This window comes from Sciurus carolinensis, chromosome 9, assembly GCF_902686445.1.
Source record: "Sciurus carolinensis chromosome 9, mSciCar1.2, whole genome shotgun sequence".
NCBI classification, from domain to species: domain Eukaryota; kingdom Metazoa; phylum Chordata; class Mammalia; order Rodentia; family Sciuridae; genus Sciurus; species Sciurus carolinensis.
The window spans coordinates 35,682,717-35,699,076 of record NC_062221.1 but is presented as its reverse complement, the minus strand read 5'-3'; the positions used below and the strand labels follow the sequence as shown (position 1 = coordinate 35,699,076).

The window sequence follows — 16,360 nt, the reverse complement described above, 5'->3', positions numbered from 1 at the left end:
GTCTATTCTACAAAATGTAATTTGAATAAACATTTTATGGTATTCAGTAGAGATAAGATTATGTAATTTAATTTAATTACTTGTAATTGTTTTGTCAAGGTTCTTTGAGGAAAGGCCAACTTGGAATATATACAGGCAATTCTTGTGGGGGCCAGCATTTTTGGTTACCCCTGTATTGGATCCTGTAAGTCCCACCACATATTTTATTTTGTTTACAAAAGATTTTTTTTTCTTTAGTTTATGTTTTTAATGATTATATATTTACTTTAAATTCCAGTATGACACTGTAGAAGGCTATATTCCTAATGCTCGGTGGTTTGACTACCATACAGTAAGTATTTTAAAAATTCAGAGAGATTGACTAAGCAGAAATGGGTATTGGTACACTGATGTAACCAATGAAGTGTGTTTACTTTCCACTTAAAAAGAATAGAATATATCCTGAAACTATAGCTGAATCAAATTAACACACAGTAAAGGAGGGTTATTTTTTTCTGCTATAGTTTGTTATGTAGTCATTGATTTCTTTCAGCTAATAAACACGAAAATTGAACAATACTTACATAAAGGTCTTGTCCTTCATTGGTTATGCAAAACAATCATTAAAGGTAATGAGATCCTTCCAGGGATAATATACATGGAAAGTCAGGAACAGCTTTTGTGATCTTTCTAAATCTACACGTGTTCTGCATATGAACTCCACAAAAACAAATAGTTATAAATTACTTTGGAGAGGACCCTATTTAACTATGAACTGTGGGTGTGCTTTAAACAACATGATTTCTTGAATAAACATTTTTGTTAATGTTTAACCTGGAAATCATATTATTTGAGTTTATAAATGTATGTCCTCAAGTACCAAAACTGCTGATGATCTATTTATTGTTCCTATTGTTATTCTTTTCATCTCTTTCATTTCCAGGGTCAAGATATAGGTTTAAGAGGACAACAGAATCAATTTCCAACTCCCTGGGATAAAATAAATCTGCATGTTAGAGGTGGTTACATCCTACCATGCCAAGAGCCTGCTCAAAACACATTTTATAGGTAAGTTAACTGTTTTCAGAACTCTGATTACATTTTGTGATATATCTTGCTAGAAATGTCAGGAAGGTTCTGAGATTTTTTCTCTGACCTGCAAGCCAAGATTGCCTGCTGTGTTGTCATGGATGCTGAGTCAGGAAGATCTTTATTAATGATATCATAGCATGAAACAGAAAACTTTACATAAACTTCAGTTTTCCTTGTTTCTCAAGTCCCATCTGGGTGACATAAAGTGGACCATGCAAATGTTGCACATGCGGCAATTTTGTGTCACATCTAAGGAAGCCCAAGTTTAAGGGAATCTAATATTTTATAATGGGCTATAAGCAAACCTATCCATCCTTCAAAGAGAGACATTATCTTTATTATACTGAACAATAAATAACAATGGTTATAATTTTTAAAAATCTACTCCTGTTCTTCCAGTGCTGATTACATTTTTATTGTTATTGTCAAATGAGGAATCTCCACACTGCTTTCCAGAGTGGCAAATGAAAAAAATTTAAAGCTCAATAATTTTAAATCATCAGTACACAGTCAAAATAATAAAATCATCTAATTAAACATGAATAAATCTGACAACAATTCAGGCGAATGATATTTCTATACACAGACTTGAAAATGCATCTTTCTTTGAAGTATTTTCCCACACTATCTTTTTAATTTAAATTATTTTAATTTATTATATATTGTCTTATTGGTGCATTATAATTTTATAAAATGGTGGAAATCATTATGCCATATAGATGCACACAATGATTTGATGGATCTTTCTCCATCCCATTCCCTTTCCCTCACTCCTTCGTATCCCTGATTCACTTGCTTTACTCTACAGATCCTCCTCCTCCTCCTATTATAATTATTATTGTTATTATTCTTAATTAGTGCATTATAATTGTATTCAGATGTGTACATATCATAGTCTGGTACATTTTGTGTCCCAGAACTTCCCATGCCTTCCTCTCTTTCCTCCTTCTCAATCCCCTTTTTTCTAAGCTATTGGTCTCCCTTCTACATTCATGAAATAATTTTTTATTCCCTTTTTAAATTCTCTCTAGCTTTCAAATATGAGAGAATACTTTTGACTCTTGACTTTCTGAGTCTATCTTATTTCACTTAGAATCATATTCTGCAGTTCACCTACTTAGCAGCAAATGACATTATTTTTTATTTGTAACTGAATAAAACTTCATTGTGTATATATACCACATTTTATAACCCATTCATCTGTGTATGGGCACCTAGACTCATTCCATAATTTGGTTATTTTTAATTGGTCTGCTATACACATTGTTTATTTATCACTATAATATGCTTATTTTATTTATTTATTTTTAAATAAATACCAAGGAATAAGATAGATGAATCATGTGATGATTCTATTCCTAGTCTCCCATATGATTTCTAAAGTGAGTGTATTTATAGTTCCATCAAATGTTTTTACTTACTAGCAATTTTTGTTATTTGCATTCCTGATGATTGACATTTTAAATGAAGTGAGATAAATTTTAGTGTAATTTTTATTTGTATTTCCCTGATTACTAAGGATATAGAATGTTTTCTTTTAAATATTTGTTGTCCACTTGTATTTCTTCTTTTGATAAATGTCTATTTTAATCATTTGTCCATTTGCTTATTGGGTTGTTTTTCTGGTGTTAATTTTTTGAGTTCTTTATATTGTATATTAATCCCCTCTCAGAAGAATAACAAGCAAAATTTTCCCCCATTCTTTAGACTCTTTATTCTACTAAATATTTCCTTTGCTATGTAGATACTTTTTAATTTGATGCCATTCCACTTATTGATTCTAGATTTTCTTTCTTGAACTTTAGGATTCTCATTAAGAAAGTCAGTGCCTATATCATGTGTTAGAATTGTTACAATGTTGACCTTATTTATTTATTTATTTATTTTTGAACAGTTGTAGAGATTTTGGTTAATTCCTAGGTATTTGATCCACTTCAAGTTGATTTTTTTTGGTAGGATATGATCTAGTTTTATTCTTCTACAAATGGATATCCAGTTTTCCCAGCACTTTCTGTTAAAAAGGTTATCTTTTCTCCAAAGTTTGTTTTTGGCACCTTTGTCAAGAATAGATGACATTTTCCATGTGGGTTTGTCTCTATGTCTTCTACTTTTATTCCACTGGTCTTCATGTCTGTTTTCATGTCAGTATGTTTTTTACTATAGTTCTGCAGTGTAATTTTAGATTGGGTATTGTGATGCCACAGTATCAATCTTCCTTCTGAGGACTGCTTTGACTATTCTGAGTCTTTTAATCTTTCAAATGAATGTTAGCAATGTTTTTTCCTAGTTCTGTGAAGAATGTCATTGGTATTTTAGGTTTTCACAGCAAAATTGAGAGGAATGTCAGAGGTTTCCCACAGACCTCCCACTATTGTAACTCCTCCTATCATCAACTTCCTTCACCAGAGTGCTACCTTCATTACAATTGATAAATCCACATGAACACATCATTAACATCCAAATTTCATAGTTTATATTAGGTTTCTCTCTTGGTGTTTTGTAGTCTGTGGATTTGGACAAATGTATAATGACCAGTATGAACCATTATAGTATACTGAGTAATTTCAGTGCCCTGAACATCCTTCAAATTCCACCTATTTATCCTCTAACACAAAGATTCCAATGATATTTTTACTGCCTTCATAGTTTTACTTTTTCCAGAATGTCGTATTGTTAGAATCACATCAAAAACCTTTTTAGATTGACTTTTTTCACTTAGTAGTACACATTTAAGATTTTTGCATGTCTTTTCTTGGCTCTATATCTCATTTCATTTTAGCTCTGAATAATATTTTGTCTCATGAACTTTTTAATTAATTTTAAGTCACCTTTGTTTGAAAGACTTCTCTTTCTTTTTTCCTGTCTCTGTCTCATTTTATCTGTCCTGCAGTATTCCTTCAGGCTCATGGAAATGTAGATATCCATTAAAAATATCACTTTTTCTTCAAATTTTTAAGTTCCTTGCTTTCTACAAGGCAAGAAGACCTGCCTTTTAGTGGCCTTACTCCATGTAAAGATGAGGGACAACACAGATATCTATCACCATGAATTGCTCATCATCTAGCCATGACCCTCTTTTCCCTCAGGTCTTCTTCCCTGTTATCCTTGTCTTTTCTTTCACCGTCATATCCATTGTACCAAAGTACATAGGATGATTCTGTCTCATGTGATTGATGTAAGAATCAATTTCTTGTACCATAAAAATTTTTATTTCCAAAACCTATAGACCTGGCTCAGACATTCAGATTCTAAAGGACTCTGTTCCTATTTCTCTTCTCTTTTCATACTTGAACTACTCTCTTGGTGACCTATGTGTTGACAGGCCACGTCTCCTGGAACCACCTAACCTAATTTCTATTCTGACATCATTTGAAAGGGAGAAAGATGATTGTAACTGATAAGTGAAGTCTCCATGGAGACCATTCATAATTTCTGCCTTGAAGAATCTTCACATTTGCTATAAAAGAAGTTGGGTTCTATGTCTCTTTCTCTCTTTTTAATCTATGTGCATGGAGAAAAAAGGGAATGTAGTGTATCTGATATAGGACTTAGGAATACATACAGAGTACAATGAAACTTATGAATCTTTAAATCTAGTATGTAGGTACTGAGAAGACTTGAGCTTTAATTCTATTTATTTTAGGAGACTCCCATGACAATACATCCTTCAATATTTGTGACTAGAAAGGCAGATACTGAAAAATAATTTGCCTGGGAAATCCTTCCTTAACAACATAAAACTTTCAAACCCAGTTGCTTCCCACAAATTGTTGCTGACTGAGCACAGGTGTAGGTATTTAGTTCATAGTTAGGCCTCACCTTGGAAGGTGTTGTCTATAACATAGATAGAACTTGCTGGTTATTTTAAATTCTTATTAATAATTTCCAGTGATAATTGAATGATTTATATATGGAAATATGAAGAAGGCTTAAGTCATCAAAGAGTAAAAATACTATTAATAGTGTAATACTTAATGGTGAATGACAGGATTAGAGAGAGAAAAACAAATTTACCAATAAACTTTATATTGTTGTAATTACTATAAATAAGGCCACTCCAGATGAGTTAAAATAGATGTTATTATATGCTAGTGCTGGGCATAGTGGTGCACACCTGTAGTGTCATGGCACATACCTGTAGTAGCAATGATATGAGAGGTTGAGGCAGAAGGATTGCAAATTCAAGTCCAGCCTCAGGAACATAGTGAGGCCCTAAGCTACTTAGGAAGACCCTGTTTCAAAAAAAAAAAAAAAAAAAAGGACATGTATGACATTTCATATTAAATATGAAGAATTTTATGGTTTATTATTCATAACTCATTTTAAACAGAAAAATTCTTTAATTTTATTTGCTTAAATCAGTTTGCATTCTCCTTAATTGCTATTATATTTGTGCTCTTTTGGATACTTTTATGGATTTTACATCATATAAAACACACTATTCTGAAAATATGGATAAAATTATATATTTCTTTTTTGTAGTCGAAAGAATTTCATGAAGCTCATTGTTGCTGCAGATGATGATCAGATGGCACAAGGATCTCTATTCTGGGATGATGGAGAGACTATAAGTGAGTGTTCCATTTAGTAGATAAATGTAATTTATTACATACATATCCTGTTTTCTCATATTTGACTTTTTGTTACCTATTATATTTTGGAAGCTAAGTACAAAGCTTTTATACAAAGCTGAAAGATGTTGATAATTGGTTGATTCAACTTGGATAAACAAAGTTAGAAATAGTTAGACTCCTGTGTTTTTTAAATGTTAACTCCTATATTAAATATCTGAATATTGAAGAGATTTGTGTAGTAGGTATTACCTGTGGCAGAAACTAATACAGTACCATTCACAAAATAGATACTGAGTACACATTAAAATACATAGCTACTAAATATGTAATCCCAGTGACTCTGGAGGCCCAAAGTTCAAGGCCAGCTTCATCAACCTAGTTAGGAGATGATGTCACAAAATAAAAAGTAAAAAGTCTGGAGATGAAGATCAGTGTTAGAGCACTCCTGGGTTCATTCTTTAGTACCACAAAACAAACAAAGAAATCATATTCTGGGGCCCATCCAAATTCTATTAGTTTAGGGAGAAAATGAGGAATCTGCCTTTGAGCAAAGTTCCCTCAGGAGATTCTTATGCTGTATATAAAATATAATTGCCATTAGTAGTACCAACCCTCTCAGATGGAGTTCTAAACATTTTCTTGTTACAAACTTTGTCATAAGAACTGTCAACTGTGTGAAGTTGGAGCTTTCATGGGTAGTTTTCTGCAATTTAAATTTACTGTCCACAGATGATAAATTTTCATTAGTAGCAAAGATATGTACCATCTTTCAATTAAGTAAATATTCTTCATCCAAAGGAAATAAGAATAAATTAGTAAATAAAGCATATAAGAGTGTTGACATAAGAATTATATGCTAGCACAGGAAAGAGTGAGGCTCACCTGTAGTCCCAGCGACTCCGGAAGCTGAGAAAAGAAGATTGCAAGTTTGAGAGCAGCCTCAACAATTCAGTGAGACCCTAAGCAACTTAGTGAGACCATGTTTCAAATTAAAAAAATAAAGAGGGATGGATATGTAACTCAGTGGTTAAGTGCTTCTCAGTTCAGTCCCTAGTACCAAAAAAGAAAAAAGAAAAGAAAAAGTATATATACAAGTGATCATAAAATTGGTATAAAGTCCCCTTCATTTTGTGGTTTAGAAGGTGAACAAATAAACCACTATGAGATACAACCCTTTGATTTAGAACCTTGACTTTCTTTACTGTGTTAACCGAGGTTCTACAAAGCTCACAGCCTTTCTTTCCCTTCTCCTCTGGAAGTATGTACATTGAATTTGCCAAAATTTTTTCCAGGAGTGTCAAGTTGGTGTATGCATAATTTACATCTTTGGCATCTCTACAATTCATGACTTAACTAAGAGTTCATTCTAACATCTATGTTGATAAAGCTTGTCTTAAATTTGTTTTTCCCCAGTTTTTCTTACTATACTAAGATGCAGATGAAAACTTAGTATGGCCTGTGCCCTGTTCAAGTTTCATGTCTGACTTATTTTTAATTGCTGGAAATTAATAATGTAATTGAGATTATATCTTTATGATCTATTTATTCAAGAATAAAATAATTCTGGCCAATTATATCTGCCTATTTTATTTTTTAATCATAGTATATTTCAAATAATTAGGTATAAAGATTTCAAATAAACTCCTTGACTAAACATCAATTATAGTATGCAAAAAATATTTAGTTTCTGAATTTATGAGATCAGAATCTCCAAAATTTTCTCCCACACGAAGGACAACAATCTAAATTGAGATTATTCTTTCTTCTAAACAAATACATTCAAATTTTGTGGTACAATTTGCAGAACAATTCTCTCAAAGAAAACTGAACATAGATGAAAATTAACTCATCCTAAAACTTGTAAAAATAAAGCATATCTTAACCTTTCTAGCTTTATAATATTTATATCTTTATTTGCCCTATGTTTACTAATGAAGTAGATATATATGTGCCTTTGACTTAAATCTGAGATGTTATCTTCTCACTTAGCAAACCTTTTCATATCTTCTTAGTCACTCTTGTTCATTTAATTTAATTCTATGAATAAAACTTTTTGCTAAAATTTCTGCTAACAATGTACATTTAAAAGTTAAGACTAAAATATTTAAGGTATGTTGGCACTAATATACTCATTATTCACATTAAATTAGTTATACATTGTTAGTTTATATTCAGAGAAGAAAGTTTGTGGCTGAATGTCAATTTTATTATGGGAAAAACTTGTTTATTAATTTTTCATTAAATTAGTGAATATGATGCTGACATATGTAATTAGAGAGTAGATTTAAAATATATTGTTTTTTCCATGTTATCTCAATATGTATTTTAATCAGACATTTGACTTACTTTCCACTTTCTGTATGCTTCTTTGTTTTTTATATATGAGTAGTCAGAGAAGTCTAGGGAAATTTATCCTGATTACAGATCTTGACAATAATTAGTCATTTCAAATTTGCAATTAATTTCACTTTTTTGGCACTGAATTTCCTCTATTATACAATGGAAAAACAAATAATATATATCTCTGGAGTAGTAGTGATAATCTGACAAATGAGAGTGTTTAATAAGTGTTAGCTCTAAAATTATTATAAAATAAATATCAAAGTGATAAATTAAAAATCCTGTGCTTTGTCAGTTTGACTTTCATTAGAAATACATAAATAGAATATCATAACATTTTTAACAAAAAAGGAAATTAGTTATACTAGTGTTACTGTTCTAGAAACTAAAGATGTATTACTTTTTTTCTCTCTCTACAGACACCTATGAAAGAGACCTATACTTCTTGGTCCAATTTAATTTAAATAAGGTATTTAAAATTTTTTATATACAATTGTTAAAGAATGGGTGAAGTTTCATTCCTTGTTTATTATATAAAACACTTACTTTAAATATACAAATAATTTTCTATACGATAAAATACATTGTGTCAATTTAATTGCTTTTTGCAAAAGAAGGACTTAAAATTTTTCTTTTCCTTTGTAGACCACTTTGACAAGCACTATACTAAAAAATGGTTACATAAATAAAAGTGAAATGAGGCTTGGATTTATCCATGTGTGGGGGAAAGGAAATTCCGCGGTCAATGTGGTTAACTTGATATATAATGGAAATACAGTACCACTGAAATTTCAACATCAGCCAGACCAAGAGGTAAGTGACTTAAAAAATGTAGATATTCAAAACATTTACATGGACTTCTTATATTTCTCATGCCTAAAGAAACATAATTATGAGTCAACTATGACATTTCTCAAATATTCATATTCACTAAACTTCCATTTTATTCTATATTGCCCTTAGAAACATTTCAGATGTTTCAATCAAAATAGCATCTTTTTAATAATTTTTCTGACATAGCAATATTAATTTACATTAAATCTGCTTATTACTGTTTTGGAATTTTTTTTTTTTTTTATTGTAAACAAATGGGATACATGTTGTTTCTCTATTTGTACATGGCGTAAAGGCATACCATTTGTGTAATCATAAATTTACATAGGGTAATGTTGTTTGATTCATTCTGCCATTTTTTCCCTTCCCCCCCTCCCCTCCCACCCTTCCCCTCCATCTATACAGTCCTTCCTTCCTCCGTTCCTGCCCCCCTCCCTAAACCCAACTCCAACCCCAACACTAACCCTTCCCACCCCCATTATGTGTCATCATCCACTTATTAGCGATATCATTCTTCCTTTGGTTTTTTGAGATTGGCTTATCTCACTTAGCATGATATTCTCCAGTTTCATCCATTTGCCTGCAAATGCCATAATTTTATCATTCTTTATGGCTGAGTAATATTCCATTGTATATATATACCACATTTTCTTTATCCATTCATCAATTGAAGGACATCTAGGTTGGTTCCACAATCTGGCTATTGTGAACTGAGCAGCTATGAACATTGATGTGGCTGTATCTCTGTAATATGCTGATTTTAAGTCCTTTGGGTATAGGCCAAGGAGTGGGATAGCTGGGTCAAATGGTGTTTCCATTCCAAGTTTTCTAAGGAATCTCCACACTGCTTTCCAGAGTGGCTGCACTAATTTGCAGCCCCACCAGCAATGTAAGAGTGTACCTTTCTCCCCACATCCTCGCCAACACCTGTTGTTGGTTGTATTCTTGATAATCGCCATTCTAATTGGGGTGAGATGGAATCTTAGGGTGTTTTTGATTTGCATTTCTCTTATTACTAGAGATGTTGAACATTTTTCCATATGTTTGTTGATTGCTTGTACATCTTCTTCTGTGAAGTGTCTATTCATTTCTTTAGCCCATTTGTCAATTGGATTATTTACATTCTTGGTGTAGAGTTTTTTGAGTTCTTTATAGATTCTGGAGATTAGCGCTCTATCTGAAGTATGATTGGCAAAGATTTTCTCCCACTCTGTAGGCTCTTTCTTCACATTGCTGATAGTTTCCTTTGCTGAGAGAAAGCTTTTTAGTTTGAATCTATCCCAGTTATTAATTCTTGCTTTTATTTCTTGTGCTATGGGAGTCCTGTTGAGGAAGTCTGGTCCTAAGCCGACATGTTGAAGCTCTGGACCTACTTTTTCTTCTATAAGATGCAAGGTCTCTGGTCTGATTCCGAGATCCTTAATCCATTTTGAGTTTAGTTTTGTGCATGGTGAGAGATATGGGTTTAGTTTCATTCTGTTGCATATGGATTTCCAATTCTCCCAGCACCATTTGTTGAAGAGGCTATCTTTTCTCCATTGCATATTTTTGGCCCCTTTGTCTAGTATGAGAAAATTGTATTTATTTGGGTTTGTGTCCGTGTCCTCTATTCTGTACCATTGATCCACCTTTCTATTTTGGTACCAATACCATGCCGTTTTTGTTACTATTGCTTTGTAGTAGAGTTGAAGATCTGGTATTGCAATACCCCCTGCTTCACTCTTGCTACTGAGGATTGCTTTAGCTATTCTGGGTTTTTTAAAAAATAAAATGTGTTCATTTGAACTTTGTATATATCTTAGATAAAATATATTTGATTTTTTTTCAAAATTAATAGAACTACCTATTAGCACTCATGAATACAGGTGTATAAAAGTGATGAATACCAACATGAAACAAGGAGTCAGGACTCCTATGTTGAAGTAAAGTTGCTTCTATTAATTTGATTTTTTATGTTGAAAAACTGACTTCAGTTCCTCTCTTTCTTTCCAGTTAAATAAAAATAAGCAAGAAAATAGTCTCTTAAACTCCTTCCAATTCTAAATTCTATGACTCTATGAATTGAAAAGGTATATTTCAAACAATATACAGTCTAGAAAATAGTTAAATGTCATACATGTTTGATCCAAGTTTAAGGTCAGATCTGCACTCCTAAAACTGTGTGTGACTACATAGCCTCTTGTATTTAATCTTGTATAACACCACCTAGCCATTATTCACTTTAGATGACCTTATAGAATAGCAAGTTATTTGTTGATTTCAACTTACATTAAAAAGTCTGTATCTTTGGCTGTCTCAGATCTTTATAGATTTCGTAGGATGTTAGAGTTAAACAGCACCTATCAGATGGTTTCTTCCACTTGAAATTTAACACTTGACCTACAATTACTGTGTTTTGTAGGCAAGTTGAATTTCCCAGTCGATGTGGAATTATGTCTTTCTTGCTACATTGTGGTTAAAATATCCTTTATTTCTTTAAAATATGCCAAGATTGCAATTTGGTATTGTGTTCTTTCTTAGTAAAAATAAATGTTAATAACTTAGTACCTCACACTCATTTCCTTTTGAAAATTTTGAGGTTTATAAAATTCCAAGGTAACAGAATCATTGATGTAGTCCTGTGGTCTTATATGGCAGACCAAGAAACTCCTTGCAAAGGGAAATGAGTTCTCCCAAAATAAAGAGTCAGAGGTTGTAAATCACAATTCAAAATGAATTTTGTAATACAGTCCATCATTTTGTCAGATTAAAAAAAAGAGTTTGCCTTACATGTTTTCCTGTTCTTTATTTACTATTAATGTGGCAACTAAAGCTGATAACTTAGTCAAATGAAGTAAACAATGTCAAATAAACAATGACAAATTATATTTAATGTGTTGGATATTATTTCATTTTGAACAAATGTGGTAGAAAAAGAAGCCATTTTTAAAAGGTCGTATTCTAAACATAGTCATGAAGAATTTTAAATACTATGAAGAAATTGTTTGATAATGTTTCATTTCACCAATGATTTCAAAAGGAGATATTCCTTTTAACCAAAAACCATGAACAGTTGCTTAAAAGTGCATTCAAATGGAAAAAAATATATTTGTGGATAGTTTTTCAAGCCTTCATATAGGAAAGATGTAGAGGAAAGAAGGTCCATTTCTTTCTACACTCACGTTGCCCTTTTGCATAGGTGTGGTGACTTTATGCAAAGGAAGATTTAATTGCGATATTAATACAATTTTTAAAACGTTTCCCTAGGAAAAAATTTGTCCAGTTGATTTTTGTGTGAGCTATTGTATTTCTGATTATAGATCTTGACATTTTATTTTTGCAATTTATTTAACTGTTTTGGCACTGACTTTCCTCTATTATACAACAGAAATTCTAATGATACATATCTCTAAAATGGAAGTGACAAAGTGCTACTAAAGAACTAGTCTAGGTTTTTGTGTACAATGGATCAATTATAAAACTGATTAGTCAATGTTAAGTATTTTTTTTTCCTTTTAAACTCTTCTACTACTGTGGTAAGTTGACCCAAATTTGCTGTGCCTAAGTGAAGAATAAATTTTATAAAGCCCTTAATTGAGTGCTTGTGTAATAGGTAGTAGAGAATGTTGATATTCTTCTTTACTTGCCCATTCAATTGTTGAATAAAAACTTTTCAAGCTAAGGCACAGAGAATCATGTAAGCACAGTGGAGAAAAAGCAATAATGATAAGGTGTAGTAGAACATCATATCATAAAAATATGACAAATGATTATTTGACCATAACTGCTTAGATTATTTTCACGGTTAGCCCCTTCTATATGGTCCAATTGAGTCTATATCCAGTGAAGAAAATATGGATGCAACAAAGTACGGATGACTGAATAACATTTAAGGAAGGGAAGTGTAGCAGTTTATGTAGTGCAATTATGAATTACTCCAAATTTAAGTATCATATGGAAATAATAGATATCAAGATAATTGCCTAATATTCTTGGATTTTCATGTCTTTGACATTCTGCCTCTCTGTAATTCATTTCCATAATTTATAATGTGATTTGTTGAGATGGTTTCCAACTCTGAAATAAAAATTTATCAAAATAAAAATAAAGGTATATCCTGTTTCATGATAAATTAAATCATCTTTGTTTAAAAAAAGAACAAAAATCTGGTTTTAATTAAATAATTTGCAATTTTATTTTTTTCAGATATTAGATATTGATCTTACAGATAACAATGTTATCCTTGATGAACCATTTGAAATCAGCTGGTCATGAAGATCGCCATCAATTCAAGTTCTCAAGGGGAAATTAATACTGGATTTAAGTTTCACAGCACTTATATCCATCTTCACTGACTTCTTACATTCTGTAAAATATAATTTTCATAACACTTACCTAAAGATTATTGCATGGTGGACATCAAGAATAATGCTAATTTTTTTTGATATTAATGTAGTTTGTATTCAATTATTTAAAAATGTTTAGTAGGATTTGGAAGTTGTAGGCTGAATAAGCATAGTATTAAATATGTGTATGTAACTAGAATATAATTAAAGCATGTGATTTTTAAATTAAGTGAAACATGTAATTATAAGTTATACACAATATTTTTAATATTTTTAGATTTGTTATGTAACAAGTTGTCACAAAATGTGATTATTTTGTACTATGTATATTTAATTTGGAAACAGAAAATAAAATGTGTGTACATATATTAAAATGGGCTTATTTTCCCATTATTTTCCTAATGAAATTTGTCTTAATAAGTTTAGGTTGCTATAGTAAATTGCCATTACCTGGTGGATTAAATAAAAACATTTATTTTTAACAGTTCTTGAGATTAGGAAGTCCAAGATCAAGGCAGCTATAGATTCAATGTCTGGTGAGGGCATCATCCTGATTTGCCCACAGTATGTGTTATATCCTCCCATCATAGAAAGAGAGAGAAAGACAGGAAGTTCTGCCATGTCTCCTTTCTTAAGGGCACCAATCCTTAAGTGAGAACTCAATCTCATGACATAATTACTCCACAATGTCCCCATCCTCAGATATCTATCACATTGGTGACTAGTGGGGATTCAACAAATGAAATTTGGTTGAAAACAACAATAAACTCCATAGCAGGAATCCACTTTTATTTTCAAGTTTTACTTTTATATGAGAGAAAAAAAAATGCTAAAGTCTATTTTTCTTTAGTTAGTCAAATAAATCATTCTAGCTAATTCATTTATTGAGATGCTCTAAATCAAGGCCTAGAAAAGCTTCCCTTGATATTTTTAGCATTTAGATTACTTCAAGTTCATTTAACTAATCAACTGTGACTTGATATAATTGTTTTCTAATTATAAAATTAGATTTTTGCTATTATAGAATATTAAGATAATACATAACTCACAATATAAAGACCAGGGAAAATAGTAAGAGTGATAATAATGACAATAATAATAATAAATTGTTTACTTTCAAGAAATTTTATAGTGATTCAGGGGAATTGACAAGCAGATCATAAATTATAAAACTTAGTGCTAGGAAGGAATTCACAGTCACTGCATATGGGAAGAAAAGAGTACAGACATTTTTGATTGATAGTCATTTGATATTCAGTGAAACTAAGTTTGCATGTTCCATTTTACCTTGGGTTCCACCCCCTTGAGATGCTCTCACAGAGGCACAAAAATTACTAACGATATTCTCTTGTTAGTGAGAAAACAAATTCATAGACCACTGTCAGTTTGTAATTGTCTTGACTCTAAAAGCTAAGCCCTGATATATTTTTGTTGAACATAAACAATGGTTATAGAATACCAACATCAGACAAGGACATTCTGTAAACACAAAGGAATAAGACCAAAATAAGACTGCTCCCTAAACGCGTTTGAGGATAGAAGGCAAGCCACAATAATACTAATTACTTACTCTCCTGGATTAACAAGTATCTGACTATTTCACCAATTTCTGCTTTAGCCTATTTAATGTTTTCTACCTTCATTAAAAAAATATTCGGATAACTAATCATAAAATTGCCTTGAATTTTTTTATCCCTAGCAAGTCATGCTTCCTCAAACTTTCTTTTCCCCATTTGTCACAGTGCGGTCCCTATTCTAATAAGACTCTTTGTTACACTTTTTTCACTGAGATGGTCTAGAACTTCCAGGCAGTTGTTTTATTCCTGCTCACTGCAAGTAAACAACGTGGACTGTGGATGTGATTATAGTGCAAGCTTCAACTTTGTGTTAGCAAAGATGTGAAAATAATGAAAGTGTCTCTCTTATTATGATTCCTAACGACATGACTCTTTGTGAGGCTCAAGCCATTTTCTGACAATAACTTGTATTCCTCATAATTAAGTTACTTAAAGCATGTTAATATCAAATATAGGACTAGGTGGTACAATAGGAGTATGAAACAGCAATTTTATTTAATTTTCAATGTCACATTTCATATGTTAAGAGTGTGAAGAATGTTGGTTATTCATTCTAGAGAGATAATGGTAGATTATTTGTGCTTTGGTAGCTCTCCATACAAAAATGAGATTCCAATATTTGCCTCTCCTAAACAACCTGAGGGAATCTATGTGTCTGTCTGTGCAACTACTATTATACCTTATAATATTTCTAGGAGATCTGTTAACTTCTGACTTGTTTTGTTGTTTGCTGACTTTCTTTGGGGACCTTCAGACTACCAATAAAACTTCATTCTGTATTAGTTTTTATATTGCTGTGTGCATTGTTCAGAGTTTTATAGAGGAACAGAAATCACAGAATATGTGCAAAGAGGTTTATTAGATTGGCTTATACAATCAGAAGCTGGATAGCACCTCAATGGCATCTGCCTGCTGGAGAGCTGGAGGAACCAGTAGCTGCTGAGTCCAAGAAGCTGAAAGCTTCAGAAATCGAAGGTCCAGTGATGTAGCCCCTGTCTGATATTGAAAGCCAGGAAGATCCCTGGAGAACTGAAGATGAGAGTCTGTATGGGAAGAGTAAAGAAGCTGGGATCTGATGTCCTGGGTGATGTTAGCAGTAGCAATAGATGCAGCCACTCAATAAGAATCAAGTTTGTATCTGCTGTGACTTCCTCTTCCTTCTACTTTTTGCTCCACCCTGGTCCTCAGTTTATTGGACAGTGCCATACATATTTGGATGGGGATCACCTCAGCTTGCAGCCCTAAATACCAATTGTCTTTGTAATCACCAGAGACACACCCAGAAATCTCTTAATCCTAGATATTTCTTATCTCAGTCTACTCAAGTTGACAATCCAGATTAACTATCACACTATGTAACAAATTATCAAAAATTTAGCAGTTTAAAATTATTTTAAAATTTCCAGTGGTCAGGAAACTGAGCATGGTCTAGCTGAATCCTCTACAGAGTATTACAAGGCTGCAACTGAAGAATCAGCTAGGTTATATTTTCATCTAGAGACTACACAAGGAAGGAATACACTTACAAGTTTACAAAGACTGTTGACAAAATTTTCTTGAGAATTTTACTTTTCGCTGGTTGTTGGCTGGAAACTGCCCTGAGCTCTGAGATAAAAGTTTCAGCTCCTATCATCTGCCT

The 16,360-nt window shown here is 32.1% G+C and overlaps 1 protein-coding gene across 1 annotated transcript in view; it reads left to right on the top strand.

The window, feature by feature from the left end:
* The window catches only part of Si (sucrase-isomaltase), a 75,062-nt gene extending 61,989 nt beyond the window's left edge, over positions 1–13,073 (top strand). The window contains exons 41-47 of the mRNA XM_047564496.1: positions 100–184; positions 278–331; positions 923–1,047; positions 5,554–5,642; positions 8,405–8,454; positions 8,631–8,798; positions 13,005–13,073. Of these exons, the coding sequence (XP_047420452.1) occupies positions 100–184; positions 278–331; positions 923–1,047; positions 5,554–5,642; positions 8,405–8,454; positions 8,631–8,798; positions 13,005–13,073 (640 nt within the window). The remainder of the gene's footprint in view (positions 1–99; positions 185–277; positions 332–922; positions 1,048–5,553; positions 5,643–8,404; positions 8,455–8,630; positions 8,799–13,004) is intronic.
* The last annotated feature ends 3,287 nt before the right edge of the window (positions 13,074–16,360 follow it).